The sequence below is a fragment of the Eubalaena glacialis genome, chromosome 2, assembly GCF_028564815.1.
Source record: "Eubalaena glacialis isolate mEubGla1 chromosome 2, mEubGla1.1.hap2.+ XY, whole genome shotgun sequence".
NCBI lineage: Eukaryota > Metazoa > Chordata > Mammalia > Artiodactyla > Balaenidae > Eubalaena > Eubalaena glacialis.
In genome coordinates this window covers 131,608,390-131,627,132 of record NC_083717.1, presented here as the reverse complement: position 1 = coordinate 131,627,132, position 18,743 = coordinate 131,608,390, and the positions used below count along the sequence as shown (strand labels likewise).

The 18,743-nt window shown below is 39.6% G+C and overlaps 1 protein-coding gene across 3 annotated transcripts in view; it reads right to left on the bottom strand.

The window, feature by feature from the left end:
• The window catches only part of PRORP (protein only RNase P catalytic subunit), a 120,188-nt gene extending 101,496 nt beyond the window's left edge, over positions 1–18,692 (bottom strand). For 2 of the 3 annotated variants that reach the window (XM_061182448.1, XM_061182449.1), the window contains exons 1-4: positions 18,477–18,692; positions 16,864–18,145; positions 15,085–15,132; positions 14,472–14,604 (exon numbers count right to left, since the gene is read on the bottom strand). In XM_061182448.1, coding sequence (XP_061038431.1) covers positions 14,472–14,604; positions 15,085–15,132; positions 16,864–17,852 — 1,170 coding nt within the window. In that variant the 5' untranslated portion in view covers positions 17,853–18,145; positions 18,477–18,692. The remainder of the gene's footprint in view (positions 1–14,471; positions 14,605–15,084; positions 15,133–16,863; positions 18,146–18,476) is intronic. The other variant, XM_061182450.1, reaches the window with a different exon arrangement.
• Positions 18,693–18,743: the final 51 nt, after the last annotated feature.

Below are 18,743 nucleotides of genomic sequence, written 5' to 3'. Positions count from 1 at the left end.
TTATCTGAAAATGCCAATAAAATACTTTCACCCTTTCAGACTACCTATCTCTATGAGCCTCCATTTTCTTCATATGCTTCCACCAAAATAACAAACCACAACAGACTGAATACAGAAGCCAATATAAAAATTCAGCTGTCTTCTATTGCGCCAGATAATTAAAAAGATTTACAAATACGTAAGACAATGCCTCTCTTCTCACATACTGCTTTTGTTTAGATGACAGAATTATTATTGAGAAAAGATATTACTTATGTTCACACGTAATAGTATTTATATAGTTATTTTAAATTAAAAATATTTTTAGGGCTTCCCTGGTGGCACAGTGGTTAAGAATCCACCTGCCAATGCAGGGGACACGGGTTCGAGCTCTGGTCTGGGAGGATCCCACATGCCACGGAGCAATTAAGCTTGTGCGCCACAACTACTGAGCCTGTGCTCTAGAGCCCGCAAGCCACAACTACTGAGCCCATGTGCCACAACTACTGAAGCCTGCGCACCTGGAGCCCGTGCTCTGCAGCAGGAGGAGCCACCGCAATGAGAAGCCCACGCACTGCAACGAAGAGTAGCCCCCGCTCACGGCAACTAGAGAAAGCCCGCGCACAGCAACGAAGACCCAACGCAACCAAAATAAATAAATTAATTAATTTTAAAAAATATATATATATTTTAAAGGTTCTCAGTTTTAATTTCTAATCCAGTAATTATCAAACGGTACAATCCCACATGAACAAAAGCTCTCAGGAGTCCTTAATTTTAAGAATGTAAAAGGGTCTTGGGACCAAAAGGTTTGAGAATTGCTATTCTAAAGGATTTCCTACTCTATAAGAAAAATATCACTCTACAAAGGAGTATTTCTTAAGATAAGAGATACAAAGAAAGTTGCTTAAAAATGAATTTACAATTTATAGGACAAATGATTAAGCTCAGATTTGCTTTACAATTATCTGAGTGGCAAGGGAGGAACGGTGGGAGTATAAATGAAATACAAGTGGCCATGAGTTAATAATCATTGAGCTAGGATTTTGTTATTCTAGTCTCTCTCCTTTTGCATATGTTTCAAATTTTCCCTAACAAGAAGATTAAATAAAGACAAATTCATACCTGAACAGCTGAATATGAAAAAAAAAGGCTGTAATTTAATGTTATTGTTAGAATGAAGGAAAATGAGAGGGAAAAAAATCTTACTGATGTTAAACTAACACTGTCCACATAGCTCCAAACTCACCTTTTTTATCTTCATTGATGTCAATGAGTTTCATGTAGTTGAATCAGTAGTACACAGATATTATTTGGAGTTCTGCTTCACTCACTTAAAATTTACATATACAGCTCCCCTCTTTATCTACTATAACTAACTTGACAAACAAAAATTACACAGATGTCTTTCAGTTTAAGAAAGATAAAGAAGCTCATCAAATCCTTTAACCTGACTGACCTGGCTACAACCTAGAATAATCTTTTACGTGTTACACTATTGCCATCTGCTGGTTGTGCTGTCTAAGCACAGTAAATTAAGGTTTTAAAACAGAAAAACTAACAATTTACCTATGACTATGGTTTTCACCCAAAATTATCCTGTAGAAAAGAAGCTGTCATACACACATTAGGGTTCTTCAAAATCTCACATTAGAATCAGTGGTTCTGACCCCACTGCACTTTAAAATCATCTGGGAGTTTTTGAAAGCCCTGATGCCTGGGCCCCAAACCAGAGCAATTAAATCAGAATCTCTATTTTGTGAAAATGAAAGGCAAGCCAGACTGAGACAAAATATTTGCAAAAGATATATCTGACACAGGACTTGTACCTAGAGTCACTCTTACAACTCAATAATAAGAAAACAGCCAAATTTTCTAAATGGGCGAAAGATCTAAACACCACCTCACCAAAGAAGATATATGGACAGCAATTCAGTACATGAAAAGATACTCAACATTGTTAGTTACTAGGAAAATGTACATTAAGACCACAATGAGATACCACTTCACATCCATTAGAATGGCTATAAGTGAAGAGACTAACCTTAATGTTAAGTGCTGGCCAGGATGTGGAGCAACTATAACCCCCTCACACTGCTGGTAGAAATGTAAAATGGGACAACCACTTTGGAAAACAGTTTGGCAGTTTCTTAAAAAGCCACACACATACCTACCATAAGACCTGGCCATTCCGCTCCTAGATGTGTACCCAACAGAAAGAAAAGTTGTAGTGGGTTAAATAGTGTCCCCTCTAAAATTCATGTCTACCTGGAATGTGACCTTATCCAAAAGGGGATCTTCACAAATGTTATTAGTTAAGATGAGGTCATACTGGGATAGAGTGGGCCCTAAATCAAATGGCTGATGTCCTTATAAGAAGAGATGATGGGGCTTCCCTGGTGGCGCAGTGGTTAAGAATCCGCCTGCCAATGCAGGGGACCCGGGTTCGAGCCCTGGCCCGGGAAGATCCCACATGCTGCGGAGCAACTAAGCCCGTGCGCCACAACCACTGAGCCTGCACTCTAGAGCCCGTGAGCCACAACTACTGAGCCCACATGCCACAACTACTGAAGCCCATGCGCCCAGAGCCCGTGCTCTGCAACAAAAGAAGCCACCGCAATGAGAAGCCCACTCACGTACCCCCGCTCGCTGCAACTAGAGAAAGCCCACGCGTAGCAACAAAGACCCAAAGTAGCCAAAAATAAAAAATAAATAAAAAAAAAAAGAGATGACACATAGAGAAGAGGAGGAGGAGTGGAGTGATGCAGTTAAAAGCCAAGAAACACCAAGCACTGCCAGAAGCTGGGAGTTTCTGAAGCTAGGAAAAGGGAAGAATCTCCCCAGAGTCATCAGAAGGAGACCGGTCCTGCCAACACCCTGATTTCAGACTTCTAGCCTCCAGAAATGTGAGAGAATAAATGTCTGTCATTTTAAGCCACCCAGGCTGAAGTACTTTGTTACAGCAGCCCTAGGAAACAAATACAAAAGCACAAAGTACAAAGACTTGTACAAAATGTTATTAGCTTTATTTGTAATAGCCCCAAACTGGAAATAACCCAAACATCCATTAACAGGTGAATGAATTTACAGCTGTGATATAGCCACACAATGGAATATTATTTTATTCAGCAATAAAAATGAATGAATGAGACACAAAACATAAGTGAATTCTCAAAATAATTATGAATTAAAGAAGTCAGACAAAAAAAGACTATATATTATATGATTCCCATGGTGTTTATCTGAGGTGGCAAGAGTGAGTGGTATGTGGGTACAAGAGGGAGTCATTATAAAGTGGCAGGAAACTTTTGACGTTGATAGATATATTCATTATCTTGACAGCACTGACAGTTCCACAGGTGTATACACGTGTCAAAACTCATCAATTTGAGGGGAAGATGGCAGAGAAAAGTGCACCAGGAATCAATCTCCCTAGACAGACTAGACAACAGTGCACTGACAGAATCTGTCTGATCTTGTAACAATTTGCAACTCTGAAGTCTGTTGAAGGCTTGCAACTTCCAGGGGAAGCCTTAAATGATGAACAGTGGTTAATTTAATCAGCTTTAGCTCTTAGAACAGCAATAGCTACCCACCTCCCATCCCAAGCCACAGGGCAGGCAGCTGTACACATGTTCCTGAAGCAGTCTGCTCACAGCTTATGGGAGCCAGGGTGGTCAAAAAGGACCCTGTCCTCCAAATATTGGGGATTTGTGCTCTGATTGCAGACCGCTGCTTCTGATCACAGAGATGCAGACAAAGAGGTATAATCATCAAGAAGAAGAAAATTTGAATATACCTATAACTAGTAAGGAGAGGGAATTGGTAATTTAAAAATCTCCCAACAAAAAGAAATCCTGGACCTGATGGTTCACAGGTGAATTCTACTAAACGTTTAAAGAAGAACAAATACCAATCCTTCTTAAACTTTTCCAAAAAATTAAAGAGGAGGGAACACTTCTCAACTCATTCTTCGAGGCCAGCGTTAACTTGACACTAAAGTGTCTTCAAACTACAAGAAAGGAAAACTATAAATACGGATGTAAAAATCTTCAACGAAATACTAGCAAGCAAAATTCAGCAGCATATGAAAAGGACTATTCACCATTACCAAGTGGGTTTTATTCCTGGAATGCAAGGATGTTCCATATATGAAAATTGATCAATATAATACACCACATAAACAGAAAAAAGGAAAATAACATATGATCATCTCAAATAATGCAGAAAAAGCATTTAACAACATTTGACACTCTTTCATTAAAAAAGCAAACAAAAAAACAAACAAAAAATACTTGACAAACTAGGAATAGAAGGAAACTAACTCAACATAAAAGCCATATATAAAAACCGACAGCCAACATCATACTCAATGGTGAAAGACTGAAAGCTTTTCCTCAGGACTAGGTCAGGACCAAGGCAAGGATGCCCCCTTGCACCACTTCTACTTAACACAGTACTGGAAGTTCTAGCCAGAGCAGTTAAGCAAGGGGAAAAAAAATAATAACAAAAGGCATCCAAATTGGAAAAGAAGTAAAATTGTCTTTGTTTGCAGATGATATGATCTTATATAGAGAAAACCATAAAAGTACACACACACACAAACTGTCAGAAGTAATAAATCAATGCAGCAAAGTAGCAGGATATAAAGTCAACACACAAAAATCAGTTGCATTTCTATAGACTAATAATGAACAATCTGAAAAGAAAATTACAGAAGCAATTCTATTTATAATAGCATCAAAAAGAATACCTAGGAATAAACTTAACCAAGGAGGTGAAAAACCTGTACAATGAAAACTACAAAACACTGCTGAAAGTAAATGGAAATAAATCCCATGTTCATGAATCAGAAGACTCAATACTGTTAAAATGTCAACATTACCCAAAGCAATCTACAGAATCAATACAATCCCTATCAAAATCCCAATGACTTTTTTTGTGTGTGTGTGGCAGAAATAGAAAAACCCATCCCAAAATTCAAATGGAATCTCAAGGGACCCTGAATAGCCAAAACCATCTTGGAAAATCAAAAACAAAACTGGAGGAGCCACCCTTAACGAGTTCAAAACTTACTATCAAGCTACAGTAATTAAAACAGTGTGGTATTGGCATAAAAATAGACGTATAGACCAATGGAACAGAAATAAATCCAGACCCTCTCATATATTTTTAAAATGACTTTTAACAACAGTGCCAAGACCATTCAATTGGGAAAGGACAGTCTTTTCAACAAATGGTGCTGAGAAAACTGGATATCTACTCACAAAAAAATTAAGTTTGACCCTTACCTAATACCATATACAAAAATTAACTCAAAATGGAGCCGGGACCTAAATGTAAGATCTAAAACAATTAAACTCTTAGAGACAAAAACAGAACAAAAGCTTCACAACGTTGGATTTGGCAATGATTTTCTTAGATATGATGCCAAAGGCATAGGAAACAAAAGAAAAAATAAACAAATTGGACTTCATGGTAATTTTAAAAATTTTGTGCATCAAAAGACACTTAACAAAATAAAAAGGTAACCCACAGCATGGGAGAAAATATTTGCAAATCATATATAGGGAAAAATAGTCAAAATATAGAGAAAACTCAACAACAAAAACCTAAAACTCAACAACAAAAACCCCAAGCCCCATTCAGAAATGGGCAAAGGACTTGAATGGACATTTCTCCAAAGAAGACAGCCAAATGGCCAATAAGCACACGAAAAGATGCTCAACATCACTAATCATTAGAGAAATGCAAATCAAAACTACAATGAGACACCACCTCACACCCATTAGGATAGCTACTACCAAAAAGAAAAGGAAAACAACTAGTGTTAGCAAGGATGTGGAGAAATTGGAACCCTTGCCCACTATTGGTGTGAATGTAAAATAATACAGCCACTGTGGAACACAGTATGGAGGTTCCTCAAAATATTAAAAATAGATGTAGCATATGACTCAGCAATTCCACTTCTCAGTATATATCCAAAAGAATTGCAAGCAGGGTCTCAAAGACCCATGTTCGTAATAGCATTATTCACAATAGCTAAAATGTGGAAGCAACCCAAGCGTCCATTGATGGAAGAATGGATACACAAAATGTGGTATAAGCATACTATGGAATATTATTCAGTCTTAAAAAGGAAGGGAATTCTGTAATACGCTACAACATGGATGACCCTTGAGGACCTTATGCTAAATGAAATAAGTCAGTCAAAAAGACAAATACTGTATGATTCCACTCACATGAGGTACTTGTAGTCAAAACCATAATGACAGAAAGTACAATGGTGGTTGCCAGAGGATGGGAGGAGGGGAGAATGAGGAGTTATTGTTTAATAGAGTTTCAGTTTTACAAGATGAAAAGAGTTATGGGGATGGATGGTGGTGACGGCTGCACAATAATGTGAATGTATTTAATACCACTGAACTGTACACTTAAAACCAAAATCTCTAGGGGGTGGGGTCTGAGCATCAGTAATTTTTAAACATTCCCTGAACTATTATAACAAGCAGCTGAGGTTGAGAACCATTTCATTAAAGGGTGCCATCTCATTTATTTTGTTTTGAACAAAAGCGTACTACTTGGTAAAAACATATAAGCCTGAAACAATTCTGATAATGCTCTTTTTAGATGCTTATGGAGGTGAGCTGAAATCATACATTTTTCTTAAGTAGACAAACTCAACATGGATTAGTACTAACTTCTTGGTTTATACCTCACATTCCCAAATTATAAACAAGCTTTAAAAAGTAATATTGAAAGAAGTTCCAACTGTTTGTTCCCAGTACAAAATAACTTAAAATGCTGAACACAATATAGTTTTAATACATATTTGCAATGAATGGTGTTATAGACTGAACTGTGGCCTCCTCAGAATTTGTATGTTGAAGTCCTAACCCTTAGTACCTCTCAATGGGACTGTATTTGAAGATAAGGCCTTTAAAGAGGTGATTAAGGTAAAATGAGATTATAAGGATGGGCCCTAATCCAATCTGACTGGTGTTCTCATGTGAAAAAGAAATTTGGACACACAAAGAGACACCTGCATATGCCTGAGCACAGGGGAAGTCTTTGTGAGGACAAACCAAGAGGGGGGCCATCTGCAAGCCAAGGAGAGAAAAAAAACCTCAGGAGAAACCAAACCTGCCTATACTTTGATCCTGGAACTGTGCAAAAATAAATTTCTGTTGTTTACCACTCCATCTGTGGTATTTTGTTATGGCCGCCCTAGCAAATTAACACACATAGTAAGCAAAAAAAACACAAGATGAAAAATTTGGGGGAAATGACACTCTGGAGCTGAACTTTACCCTGGGGCACATGCCACACCCTGAGAGCCCTACCCTGGATCTGGAAAGTGCCCGGAATGGCTTGTCCTCTGAAATCTTAGTCTCAAATTTTTAGTCACCTGCTCTCTGACCTCAGCCTTCCAGTTTTCATTCCCTTATTGTCACTGTACCTTCTCTTTTACTCCACAGTGGGACTACGAGCCCCTGAGCCCTCCCAGACAAGTGCTCTCTGGCCTTATTTCCTTCCCTATCTAGTTTGGGCCCCATGGTGATTGTGTTAACTATTCTATCAGAACTACCTTCCTCTGCTCCCTATTACGTTGCCACATCTAACCAACAAAACCCAAAATCTGAACCAATGCTACATTTTGTCTTCACTACTACTCTGGGTGAGCCATGCTCTGTCGGAAAAATATTAAAGCACGTATTCACGGAGAGTGATGCCTACAACTTCAATGATTCAAGTCTCAGCACCCCACTCCCTGCCACATCCTTCTGCTTGAGTTAGCATCTCTGCCATTCCTCTCAAGCACCATCCCAAGCCTTCTTCACTCTCTCTAGTCCTCCACTGATGCCGATCTCTCACCTTGCATCCCACTGAACACAGCACGTCATTACCCTCAGCCTTCTTGCCTCCTATCTATATATCTGTATCCACACCCATCTTCTTTCTATTCTAGTCTCAGAGAGGTTTCTTTCATTTCTAACTTCCCCATCTGTGCTCTTTTTGGCAACCCCTCCTACTTTTGAACCTTGTTCATCAGTAATGCATTCTACTTGTCCTGCTTATTCAACGTTTTTATCTTTACTGACAACCCTTTCTTCATCTTATGAACATGCACATCTCTCCCATCTCCCTAAACCGTCCCTTGACCTCTACCAAACTCTAGCCACCACTATCCCATTGTCTTCTTCCTGTTTTCATCTAAACTTCTCAAAAGGAGAGTTTAACCTCAATGTGTGTTCACTCAGTTGTTATAACCTGGCTGGCTTTGGCCCTCGGTGTACTATTGACACTGCTCTTCCTAAGATCATCAATGACCCCTTACTTTGTTCTTTTTTTTTTTTTTTTAAGATTTATTTATTATTTACTTATTTTATTTATTTGCTGCGTCACATCTTAGTTGCGGCACACAGGATCTTCCTTGAGGCAGGAGGGATCTTTCGTTGAGGCGTGTGCGTGGGCTCCTCTCTAGTTGTGGCATGCGGGTTTTCTCTCTCTGGTTGTGGTGCGTAGGCTCCAGGGCGCATGGGCTCTGTAGTTGTGGCGTGCGAGTTCCAGAGCATGTGGGCTCTGTAGTTTGCGGCACGCAGGCTCTCTAGTTGAGGCATGCGAGCTCAGTTGCCCCACAGCATGTGGGATCTTAGTTCCCTGACCAGGGATCAAATCTGCATCCCCTGCATTGTAAGGCAGATCCTTTACCACTGGACCACCAGGGAAGTCCCCTTACTTAGTTCTGAAGTGGTATCTGCTCATTCTCTCAAAGCATGCTATAGGACTGAGGGGAAAGGAGAGACCCTTTCCTAGTCCCCACTGCGCCTTCAAAGTTGCTACTTCTCCACCTCAACTGAGGCTTATGATGTTCATATATACCAGGGGTCAGCAAATTGTTTTCTGTAAAGGGCCAGATGGTAAATAGTTTACGTTTTGCGGGCCCATGGTCTCTTTTGTACCTACCCAACTCTGCGGGGGCAAAAGAAGCCACAAACAAGACAGGCATACATGTTTGGTTCAGTTCCAGACCACCACAATAAAGCAAATATCACAATAAAGCGAGTCACACAAATTTTTTGGTTTCCCAGTGCATGTAAAAAGTTATGTTTGTGGAATCTAAAAAAATGGTACAAATGAACTTATTTACAAAACAGAAATAGAGTTACAGATGTAGAAAACAATCTTATGGTTACCAGGGGGGAAGGGAGAGAGGGATAAATTGGGAGATTGGAATCGACATAAATACACTACTATATATAAAATAGATAACTAATAAGGACCTACTATATAGCACAGCGAACTCTACTCAATACTCTGTAATGGGACTTCCCTGGCAGTCCAGTAGTTAAGACTCCACGCTCCACCGCAGGGGGCATGGGTTCGATCCCTGGTCGGGGAACTAAGATCCCGCATGCTGCGCAGTGTGGTCAAAAAGAAAAAAACAAAACAAAAAACAATACTCTGTAATGACCTATATGGGAAAAGAATCTAAAAAAGAGTGGATATATGTATATGTATAACTGATTCACTTTGCTGTACAGCAGAAAGTAACACAACACTGTATATCAACTATAGTCCAATAAAAATTGTTTTAAAGTTATGTTTACATTATACTGTAGTCTATTAAGTGTGCAATAGCATTATATCTTTAAAAAATGTACATACCTTAGTTTAAAAATCCTAACCATCATCTAAGCCTTCAGTGAGTCATCATCTTTTTGCAATAGTAGCATCGAAGACCACTGATCATGAATGACCATAACAAATACAATAATAATGAAAAAGTTTGAAATATTGCATGAATTACCAAAATGTGTCAGAGACACAAAGTGAGCAAATGCTGTTGGAAAAATGGCGCCAATAGACTTGCTCAACGCATTGCTGCCACAAACCTTCAATTTCTTAAAAAACGCAATAAAGCAAAGTGCAATAAAACGAGGTATGCCCGAATATAAATGAGTGACTGTAGCTGTGTTCCAATAAAACTTTATTTACAAAAACAATTGGTAGAGGGACTTCCCTGGTGGTCCAGCAGGTAAGACTCCACGCTCCCAATGCAGGGGGCCCGGGTTCGATCCCTGGTCGGTGAACTAGATCCTGCATGCACACCGCAACTAAGAGCCCATATGCCACAACTAAGAAGTCCGCATGCTGCAACTAAAAGATCCCGCATGTTGCAACAAAGATCCCACATGCCGCAGCTAAGACCCGGCGCAGCCAAAATAAATAAATAAATAAAATTTTTTTTTTAAAAAGTGGAACGGTGGACTTGGTCTGTGGGCCATAGTTTGCTGACTCCTCTTTGCTATCACCTTGTGTTGTCCCAGGCATCTGTACGTTTATTAAGAATTTGGCACTGGACTCACAGACTTCATCGCCAGCCCAGCAGTTGGTAAGCATTCCATAATGTGGTTGCAGTTATTATTTTTAAAAATTATCATATGGACACTCTAATTAGCTCTGTGGATGACCACCTAGCAATTTAGGCTCTCAGTTTCTTCATCTGCTTAACTCTCATACCCTGGATTTTGTCACCACTCCAGAGCCCTCCGTCTCTCAAATCGAATCGCTAATAGACACTAATCACTCTCACTCCCTTTATGCTTGCTCTCCAACCTCAGTGAGATTCCGGTCCACTTTTATCTCCCTTGTCTCCTAATCTGTGAGCTCCTACTCATCTTTACTTCCTTCTACCAACCTTGATCTCATGGTCCGTTAATTAAGCCACCCTCTCACCTACACCCTCAACTCCTGTCTTCCCTTTTCCCTCAACGGTACCACCCTAGCAAAATCTCATCCCATCCCAACCAGCTGCCTTCTCTCTACCTAGATGGCCCAGGACTGCTGAAAATGGCTCACAGATCAATGCCCTTACAAGTGTAGTTGTTGGGACTTCAGCACCACCCAGCGATACTCTCTTCAGTTCTCCCACAAATAACCCAAACTTCCAAGGCTTAAAATTGTCCTTAAGCTCTCTCAGACTATCAAACATTCTCTCACTTTCAAATGACCAATTTGAAAATTCTCCAGCTCTTCAGAGAAAAACTCTTTGCTGTACCTACACACTTAACTTATCCACTATTCTTAATTTGTTTCCTCTAGTTCCAAAAAGAGTTGGTTCTACTTCAATCTACCAGAAATGCTCTGGATCCATCTCTGCCCCTTCTGCTTCACCAATATTACCAAAGCTAAACCCTGAACCAATCCAGCCATATGCCTTCTTTCACTGCCTGTTAACCATGGATATGGTTCTCATCCTGAGCTTCCCCATCTTCAAATTGGTGATATCCTTTCAAGATTGTTGAGTGCTGTGAGTGTAACAGGCCTAGAAGTGCCTGACATAGGGTAACCATTCCATAAATGGTCGCAATGTTATTATTAATGTTAAATCAATAGCTTAAAGGTGAAAGGCAGATGACACAAAAATGGGATACAGAATTGGGGAGCTGCAGCGAGGAAAGGGGAGAACACCTGGAAAGAGAAAAGGAGACAATTTCCCTTGTCATAAAATGTCCCAATCCTTCTGTGAATATATTCAGTTGCTTTGTGAATTATGATAATTAAATGTATGACTACTCTTTGCTATTCTCACCAGTCTGGAGCCTGAAACTCCTCCTGCAGTATAACATTCTCCGAGGGGAAGGTTTGCTCTGGGTTCTAAATCTTTGTCAGCAGAGAAAACTAACAAATCTTCCTTTTATTAGTCTAGAATTACAGTCAGAAGGAATCATTAAGAAGAAATTATGGCAATGTTTAGCCATTAAGAGTCTTAAACAAAAGTATTCAACTAGTGATTCCACGACTGGGGCAGGAGCAATTCAAGGTGAAAACCTGGGACATCTTGTGCCAGAAAGCACAGAAATGCTCAAAAAGTGATTGGGGGGCGGGTTTGCTAGGAGGATGTCAAAGACACACAGGAGCTGGCTTGGCAGGGGTTCCCACAGGCCAAATTTGGGACAATTCGAGCATCTAAAAGAATAATGATGGTAATGGAGTCTAACACAGTTCATCTTAAAAAAAAAAAAAAAAAGAACTAGAAAATCATCACTTTGCACCATTCTGAAGGCAGAGTTCATCTCCGTCATGTGAAAAACACTGGGTGAAGAGTTAATGGGTGACAGGATATCTGCATAGTCTTGAAGTATTACTCCACAGATTACTTAATTTTTAATTACAAAAATTACAAAGCAAAATTATAAAGGGAAAAACTGCACCTTTACAGTGGAGACATCTGGCAGTCACCCTCTTAATCAAGTGATCAAACTTAGCATCAGCAACAGAGAGCAACCTGATATTATGTGACTGCTCTGATGCAGTAAGAAGCACACAGCATTGCCTGTGTAACATACCCCAAAAGCTTTTACACTGAATTAATGAAGAGAAAGCCATCAGACAATTAGTCCACAGTCTTGCTACTCAAAAGTGGTCCAAAGACCAGAATCCCATCACCTGGGAGCTTGTTCGAAATACAGAATCTCAGACCCCACTCTGGACAAGTGAGTCATAATTTGCATTTTAAACAGATACTCAAGTGACTCTGAGGTACAAAGTTTGAGAAGCCCTGAACAAGACAAACCACCCAGACTTTTCAAAAAAAATCAATGTCATAAAAACAAAAACAGGCGGGGTTGCGGGGGAGGCGCTGCTCTGGATTTAGAGAGATATAACAACCAAAAGCAACGAGTGACTCTTGATTCAATCCTGGGTCAGAAGCAAAAAGTTATAAAATAGATTTTGGGGGAACAACTGGGAAATTTTGAATGTGCAGTTTTTATTAAATGACACTGAATTAATGTGAAGGGTCTTAAATGTGATAATAGCATTTAATTACATAGAATGTTCTTATTCTTAGATACAGGGAGTTCCCTGGTGGTCCAGTGGTTAGGACTCCAGGCTTTTACTGCTGTGGCCTGGGTTCAATCCCTGGTCGGGGAACTGACATCTCACAAGGTGGGCGGCATGGCCAAAAACAAACAAAAAAAGAAGATACATGCTGAGATATTTAAGGTAACATGTCTACCAACTCACTTTTAAATGGTTCATAAAAACACACATAGAGACAGAAAGCAGATGTGGAATAATAACTGGTTACTGTGACAAAGAGTATGTAGGTGTCCATTGTGCTATTTTTTAACTTTTTCTTTAGGTTGAAAATTTTATTAGATAAAAAGTTGGAAGATGGGAAGAATGTTCAATTAGCCCACAAAAGAAATGTAAAGTCTTTGGTAGCAAACAGCATGATTTACACAACCCTGCATCTATCTTGACACCTGCTTCCAAAGATAAACATTAAGTGTTCAGCAGATATTGGATGAGAGAAAGGAAATTTGTTGAAATCATTTTAGCTGGCAGAAATTCCTAAGGCATTAAGAGCTGCTACAGCCAGTCAGCTGTCAAGTACATATAGAACTACGAATTGAATTTTCATTCAATGAGAGGCAGCAGAGTATAAAGGCAAAAGTTTTGGGGTCAGTCTGACCTTGATTTTATTAGTGGAGCGTCCTAGGGTATATTTAACCTCCCTAAGTCTCAATCACTCTATCCGTAATACAGAAATAAAATAGTATCTTATAGGGTAGTGTAAGGGTTAAATAAGATATAAGATAATGAATATAAAGCTCTTAGGATCATTTAATAAATGTTAACTATAATTTTATCAATAAAGTCAGCTAAAAGGTATTCCATAAAAGGAAGATAATGTTTTCATGGACCAGATTCTGACTTTATTCTGAGGATTAAAAGTCTTCATATTAGGGGCATTTTCTGATAATTTTAAGTCAACGTGAGAAGGCAGAACAATTTTCACTTCTCATTTTTATTTGGTATCTTGAAGAAAAAGCATTCAGTGAGACGATAGGCAGCCTTTCCCCAAGGATAACCTTTCCCCAAGGTAAAAGCATTTTACTTCAACTTAATCTTAGTAAAGCCGCATAAAGTACTGAAGATTAGCAAAATAAAGCTATTAAGAATGACTTCGAGAATCAAATTCGATAAAAAGAAGACTTGGAAATAATTTTGTCAAGTTACCTTAAACTCTCCTGACTAGAAAACTTGTGTGAAACCATAATGTTTTCATGGGAGTTTACTGAACAGTTTTCTGGAAGCACCTAGACAAAGAATAAGCATCTATCTTTTTGGCTTAAGTGCACTTGTGCGCAGACGAAATAGGATTGACTTCAATAAATGGATGACAGTCTAACCCAATTATTCTATGAAAGTCAAAAGCAATCTCTCCTAAAGGTTGGCAACCATGGCCAGTGTGCCAAATCCAGCCCGCAACTTATTTTCATGAATACAGTTTTACTGTATTCATTTATGTATTTTCTGTGGCTGTTTTCACTACAACAGCAGAGTAGAAAAGCTGCAACAGAGACGTTATGTACCACAAAGTCTAAAATACTTACTATCTGGCCTTTTACAGAAAAAAATTGTCGACCCCTGCCCAAGACAAGCAATCCAGGAATCAACAAGACCTGTTCCAGACTCACCTGAGGTGTCGTCTTTTTGTATTGGTCACCTCCATCTATCACATCCCTCATGATTTTTTCCTTGAGAAATTCATACTCTTCTGAACTCAGGTGAATAGACTCTACAGTTTTTCCACAGCCCAAACACTGACCACTGTAATTACAATTAAATGTGTTAAATAATGTCCTGGAAAAGGACTTTTTCTACAATGAATAATTCTAGGACATGAGGAAATTGAAAGGTAGTTTAAAAAAAGAACATTATAACCTCTGTGATCATCATACACATCTCACTTTTTGTAATCCAGATAATGTAACAAAATAGTGTGCCAGAATACCCAAAAGAGTAGATGGCTGGCACCCAGATAAAGTTTTTAAAGTCATTCCTAAAACACAACTGGGTCCCAAATCTCTAGGGAAAAACATTTCTGAGGCGTCACACCAGGCTCACAGCACCTACTGAAAGAAACATTTTGAGCACTACAAATTCTCCAAATGCAAAACGTGACTTTTTTCTTGGCTATCCTAACTTAATTATCCTGTTTCTAAGGTATTCTTAAATTTTTTAAAAATGAGTAACAACAACCTACTAAACCTGAATCGAACAAATTAAAAATAAAACATTGGCCTTTACCTTTGCTGGACTGTGGTGAACTGTCCTTTCCATTGTTCTCCAGGAACACTACAAAAAAGATTGCAAAACCAAATCACCAGAGGGTCAAATCCCTACTGAACAGAAAGATATTCATTGTATTTAGAAACTACATAGGAAAGAGCTATGAGAAGTTCAGGATACTTCCCTAGAACGGTTCAATTAGAAGAGTGGTTGCTTACACTGTGATGGGGCTAAGTAACTGATGGTACTCTACTCTGGATCTCCTTTCCTTTGCTTCTCTCATCATCTGACCCTCATCTTTAACTCGAAATCTGTCTTCACAGGACCCGCCCAGAAAGCAGTCCAGACCTCTAAATCAAAACTCAACTCTAGGGACTTCCCTGGCGGTCCAGAGGTTAAGACTCTGCCCTCCCAATGCAGGGGGCACGGGTCGTGATCCCGCATGACTCACTGCCCAGCCAAAAAAAAAAATTTTACTCTAACTTTCTCCATAAAGCTGCCAGAGATTGTTCCTGGCCCAGAGTAATTTCTTCTCTTACACTATCATTTTATACACCACTCTGAGATAACTGTCTACTATTGTATTCCCAATTAGGTCGTGAATGCCATTATAACAGATCTTACATCACAGAACATGCACAGTGCTAAGTCTAAAATTGGAGGCATTCAAAACTACTTATTGATTTATTTGCTCAATCAACTTATCCTTTCTTCTTTCCTCTTACAGATAATACCATCCATTCCTATTGATTCTACTGCCTTCTCTCCTTTCCCAGTTCTTAATTCAAGATCTCATCATCCCTCATTCAAACCTACAATTGCCTCCAAACAGGTCTCCCTGTTTCAAATCTTAATTCCTCTCCAATCTTATTTTCTCACTGTTTTGGCAGTTACTTTTTAAAAACTACTCCAAGACCAGCACTCTTGATAACATATTAAAATCCAAAATCCTTCGCATTCCAAGATTTTCACAACCTAGCTCCTCTGTGGATATTCAATAAATGTGTTAAGAAAGATAATTAAGCATGATTGCTACTTCAAAGTTCTGTAAAGATAATATATAGTAGAAAAGCAAGAGAAAAACAGAGACAAAAGGAATGAATCTGTAGGAAAGAGCCTGAAGCCAATTAGTGGTAAAGAAATAAAAGAACAAAAGACTGAAGCAATAAATCAGCAGGCACACAGCCAGTAACATGAATAAAACAAAGGGAAAGCAAAGGAGAGCCTTGGAGAGAGCACTCAAATGATGGTATGATCAAAAACAGGAAGGATGAAGATTTTCTTCTTTAACACATATCAGGTTTGAGCAGGATTCCTCTCTCCCCTCTAACTACTCAAGTTGGTGAAATGCATAGATTAAACAGAATATATATGTGCACATCATACCAGTCACTAGTTTTCAGAAGAACTTCTGAAAATACTAGTATGACCCAAAGACAGCTCCAGTTTTCTTGCTATGAACTCCAGCCACAAGTGCTATTTGAAAATATTTACATCATACTAGACACCTCAGAAAACTAAATGATCCTTCTAAAAGGAAAAAATACATAAAAACAAGTGTTCTATAATTTCCTTTTTATGTGATGAGTAGAGATTAGCACAACTTATTTACGCTGCTACTTTTTTAAAGAGAAAGAAAACTTTGTCTTAAAGGGGAAACAATCTTACTAAGAGACAGAAAAAAGTACAATCTGACTAGAGTAATTCTCAGCAACTAATAAAAAAAAAAAGGAGGAGGCTAGTTTTAAGTAACGGTATTAAAATAAAAATATACATATAAACAAAAATCAAAATTACCTTTCAAACCATGTTTTTATACTGTGTGCAAATGACTCCCCAGGATATAGCTGATTATTTCTTAGATACAAAAGAATGTCTTGTAGTTTGTTTGAATACTGATCATCTTTCATGTCTTTTCCAAAATCAAAGAAGGCTTTTAATGTTTCCAACATAGGAACAATATCATGACCTAACAACTCCTGATACAAATTCCAAGCTACATTTACATCTTGATGAAAGAGGGCTCCCTGGATACAGTCACTATAGTTCTTTTTTGAAGGAATCATGACTTTTTTGATGTCCTCTAACAGCAGCAAGGCCTCTCTCCATCTGTCTGTATGGATTAATCCCCTGATGAGAAGAGTGTACGCTCCAGATTCTAAACGCTTGTATCTGGCTTTCATGATTTCATAGACATCAATAATTTCTGATGTCTGCTTATGAAAAACACAGAGATACAAATACTTGACCAGCAAATCATAGCCTACAATACCATTGTTTTTTGCAGCTACCCAGGCCAGCACAGATTTGGCCACATCGACAGAACTATGGCATTTAACCATCTGTGAAATGATCCAATTTTCAAAGTTAGCCTTTTCTTTGAAATCTTCCTTAAGTTTATCCCACTCCTCTGAATTCAAAGGTTTTGTCGGGAGTTGAAAAATGTTCTTCACAGGTGGCAAGACGTGCTCTTTACTCGGAGGATTCATCTGCGATCTCTTCTTAGCCGCTCCAGCTGCAAACATATGAGGAGAATCAGCAGAAACTTGCTTATTACTGCCCTCATCTTTTTTCCTGACATATCTGGCTTTGGCAATCAGCAGATTCATTGCTTTGGCATTTTGTGCAGAAACGGTTTTAAGAGAAAACCACTTCTCTTGGTTCCCGATGCCGTAACAGTCTTTGAGAAAGAGAGAGAGAGAAGAGTGACCTGGGCCTAGCCCAAGGTATGGGTTGCTCTTCCAAAGTTTAGGAAAGCTTCTAATACCAGTGAAATAGAAAGTCATTATGCAGTTAAATCAGCACCAAATTGTGAGAGAGATGTTCAAAAAGCCCCAACTTCTACAGCATAATTAAGGTATTTGGGGGTAGGGGGCGGAGATTCGAAGCGCAACTTTCTAAAAGATGATTTTCAGCTTCTCACAGACAAATCAAATGCTTTTGGGGCTAGCAGCAACGAAGCTTGGTTGAGTTCTCTCCATTAAACAAGGATATGGGACATCCAACCTTGGTCGCAAGTTCCAGGACGAGGGAACAGAGAAGGAACCCTCTGTTGCCTGTTATACTCTAGTCCGCGAACCTGAGGAAAATGCACAAAGAAGACCGGCCAGTTGACTCACGTGGATCACAACTGTCCTTGAAAAGGGGCCGGATCCCACGGGAGCCAGGCTGCAGAAGGGGCGAAAAGTCAGAAGCCCCCTACCCCAGACCCACCGGCAGCCAGGGCACAGGCGAAAGCCCGAGTCTAGGGGCCCTGGCCGCCAAAGTCGTCAAATAAGGAAATGGGGGTGGGGAAGGGGCAGAGAGCTGAGCCAAGCCAGCGATACAAGTAAGGAAGGGAGGTCCACGAGGGGACCACCTACTGTGTACGGATCTATCACAAACGAAGTTCACCTGATTCAACCACTCACCGCAGCACTCACGTACCACGCAACCATAAACGCGGCGGAAACTACCCCGCCCACAATGCACCGCGACGGCGCGGCCGCGGAGGCCTGGCTGAGCTGGAAGCAGGCCTTCCGACCGGCCTGGCGGCGAGAAAAAGGCGACTCTGAATCTTTTACTGGCAGGAGGGGCCACAAGCGGCTGCTGAAGGCGCCTACTACATTCAGGGAGACTTTAGGGCTTCCAGATATCCGCCATGAACAATGAAAAGAAACTGAAATTAGAAAACTCTT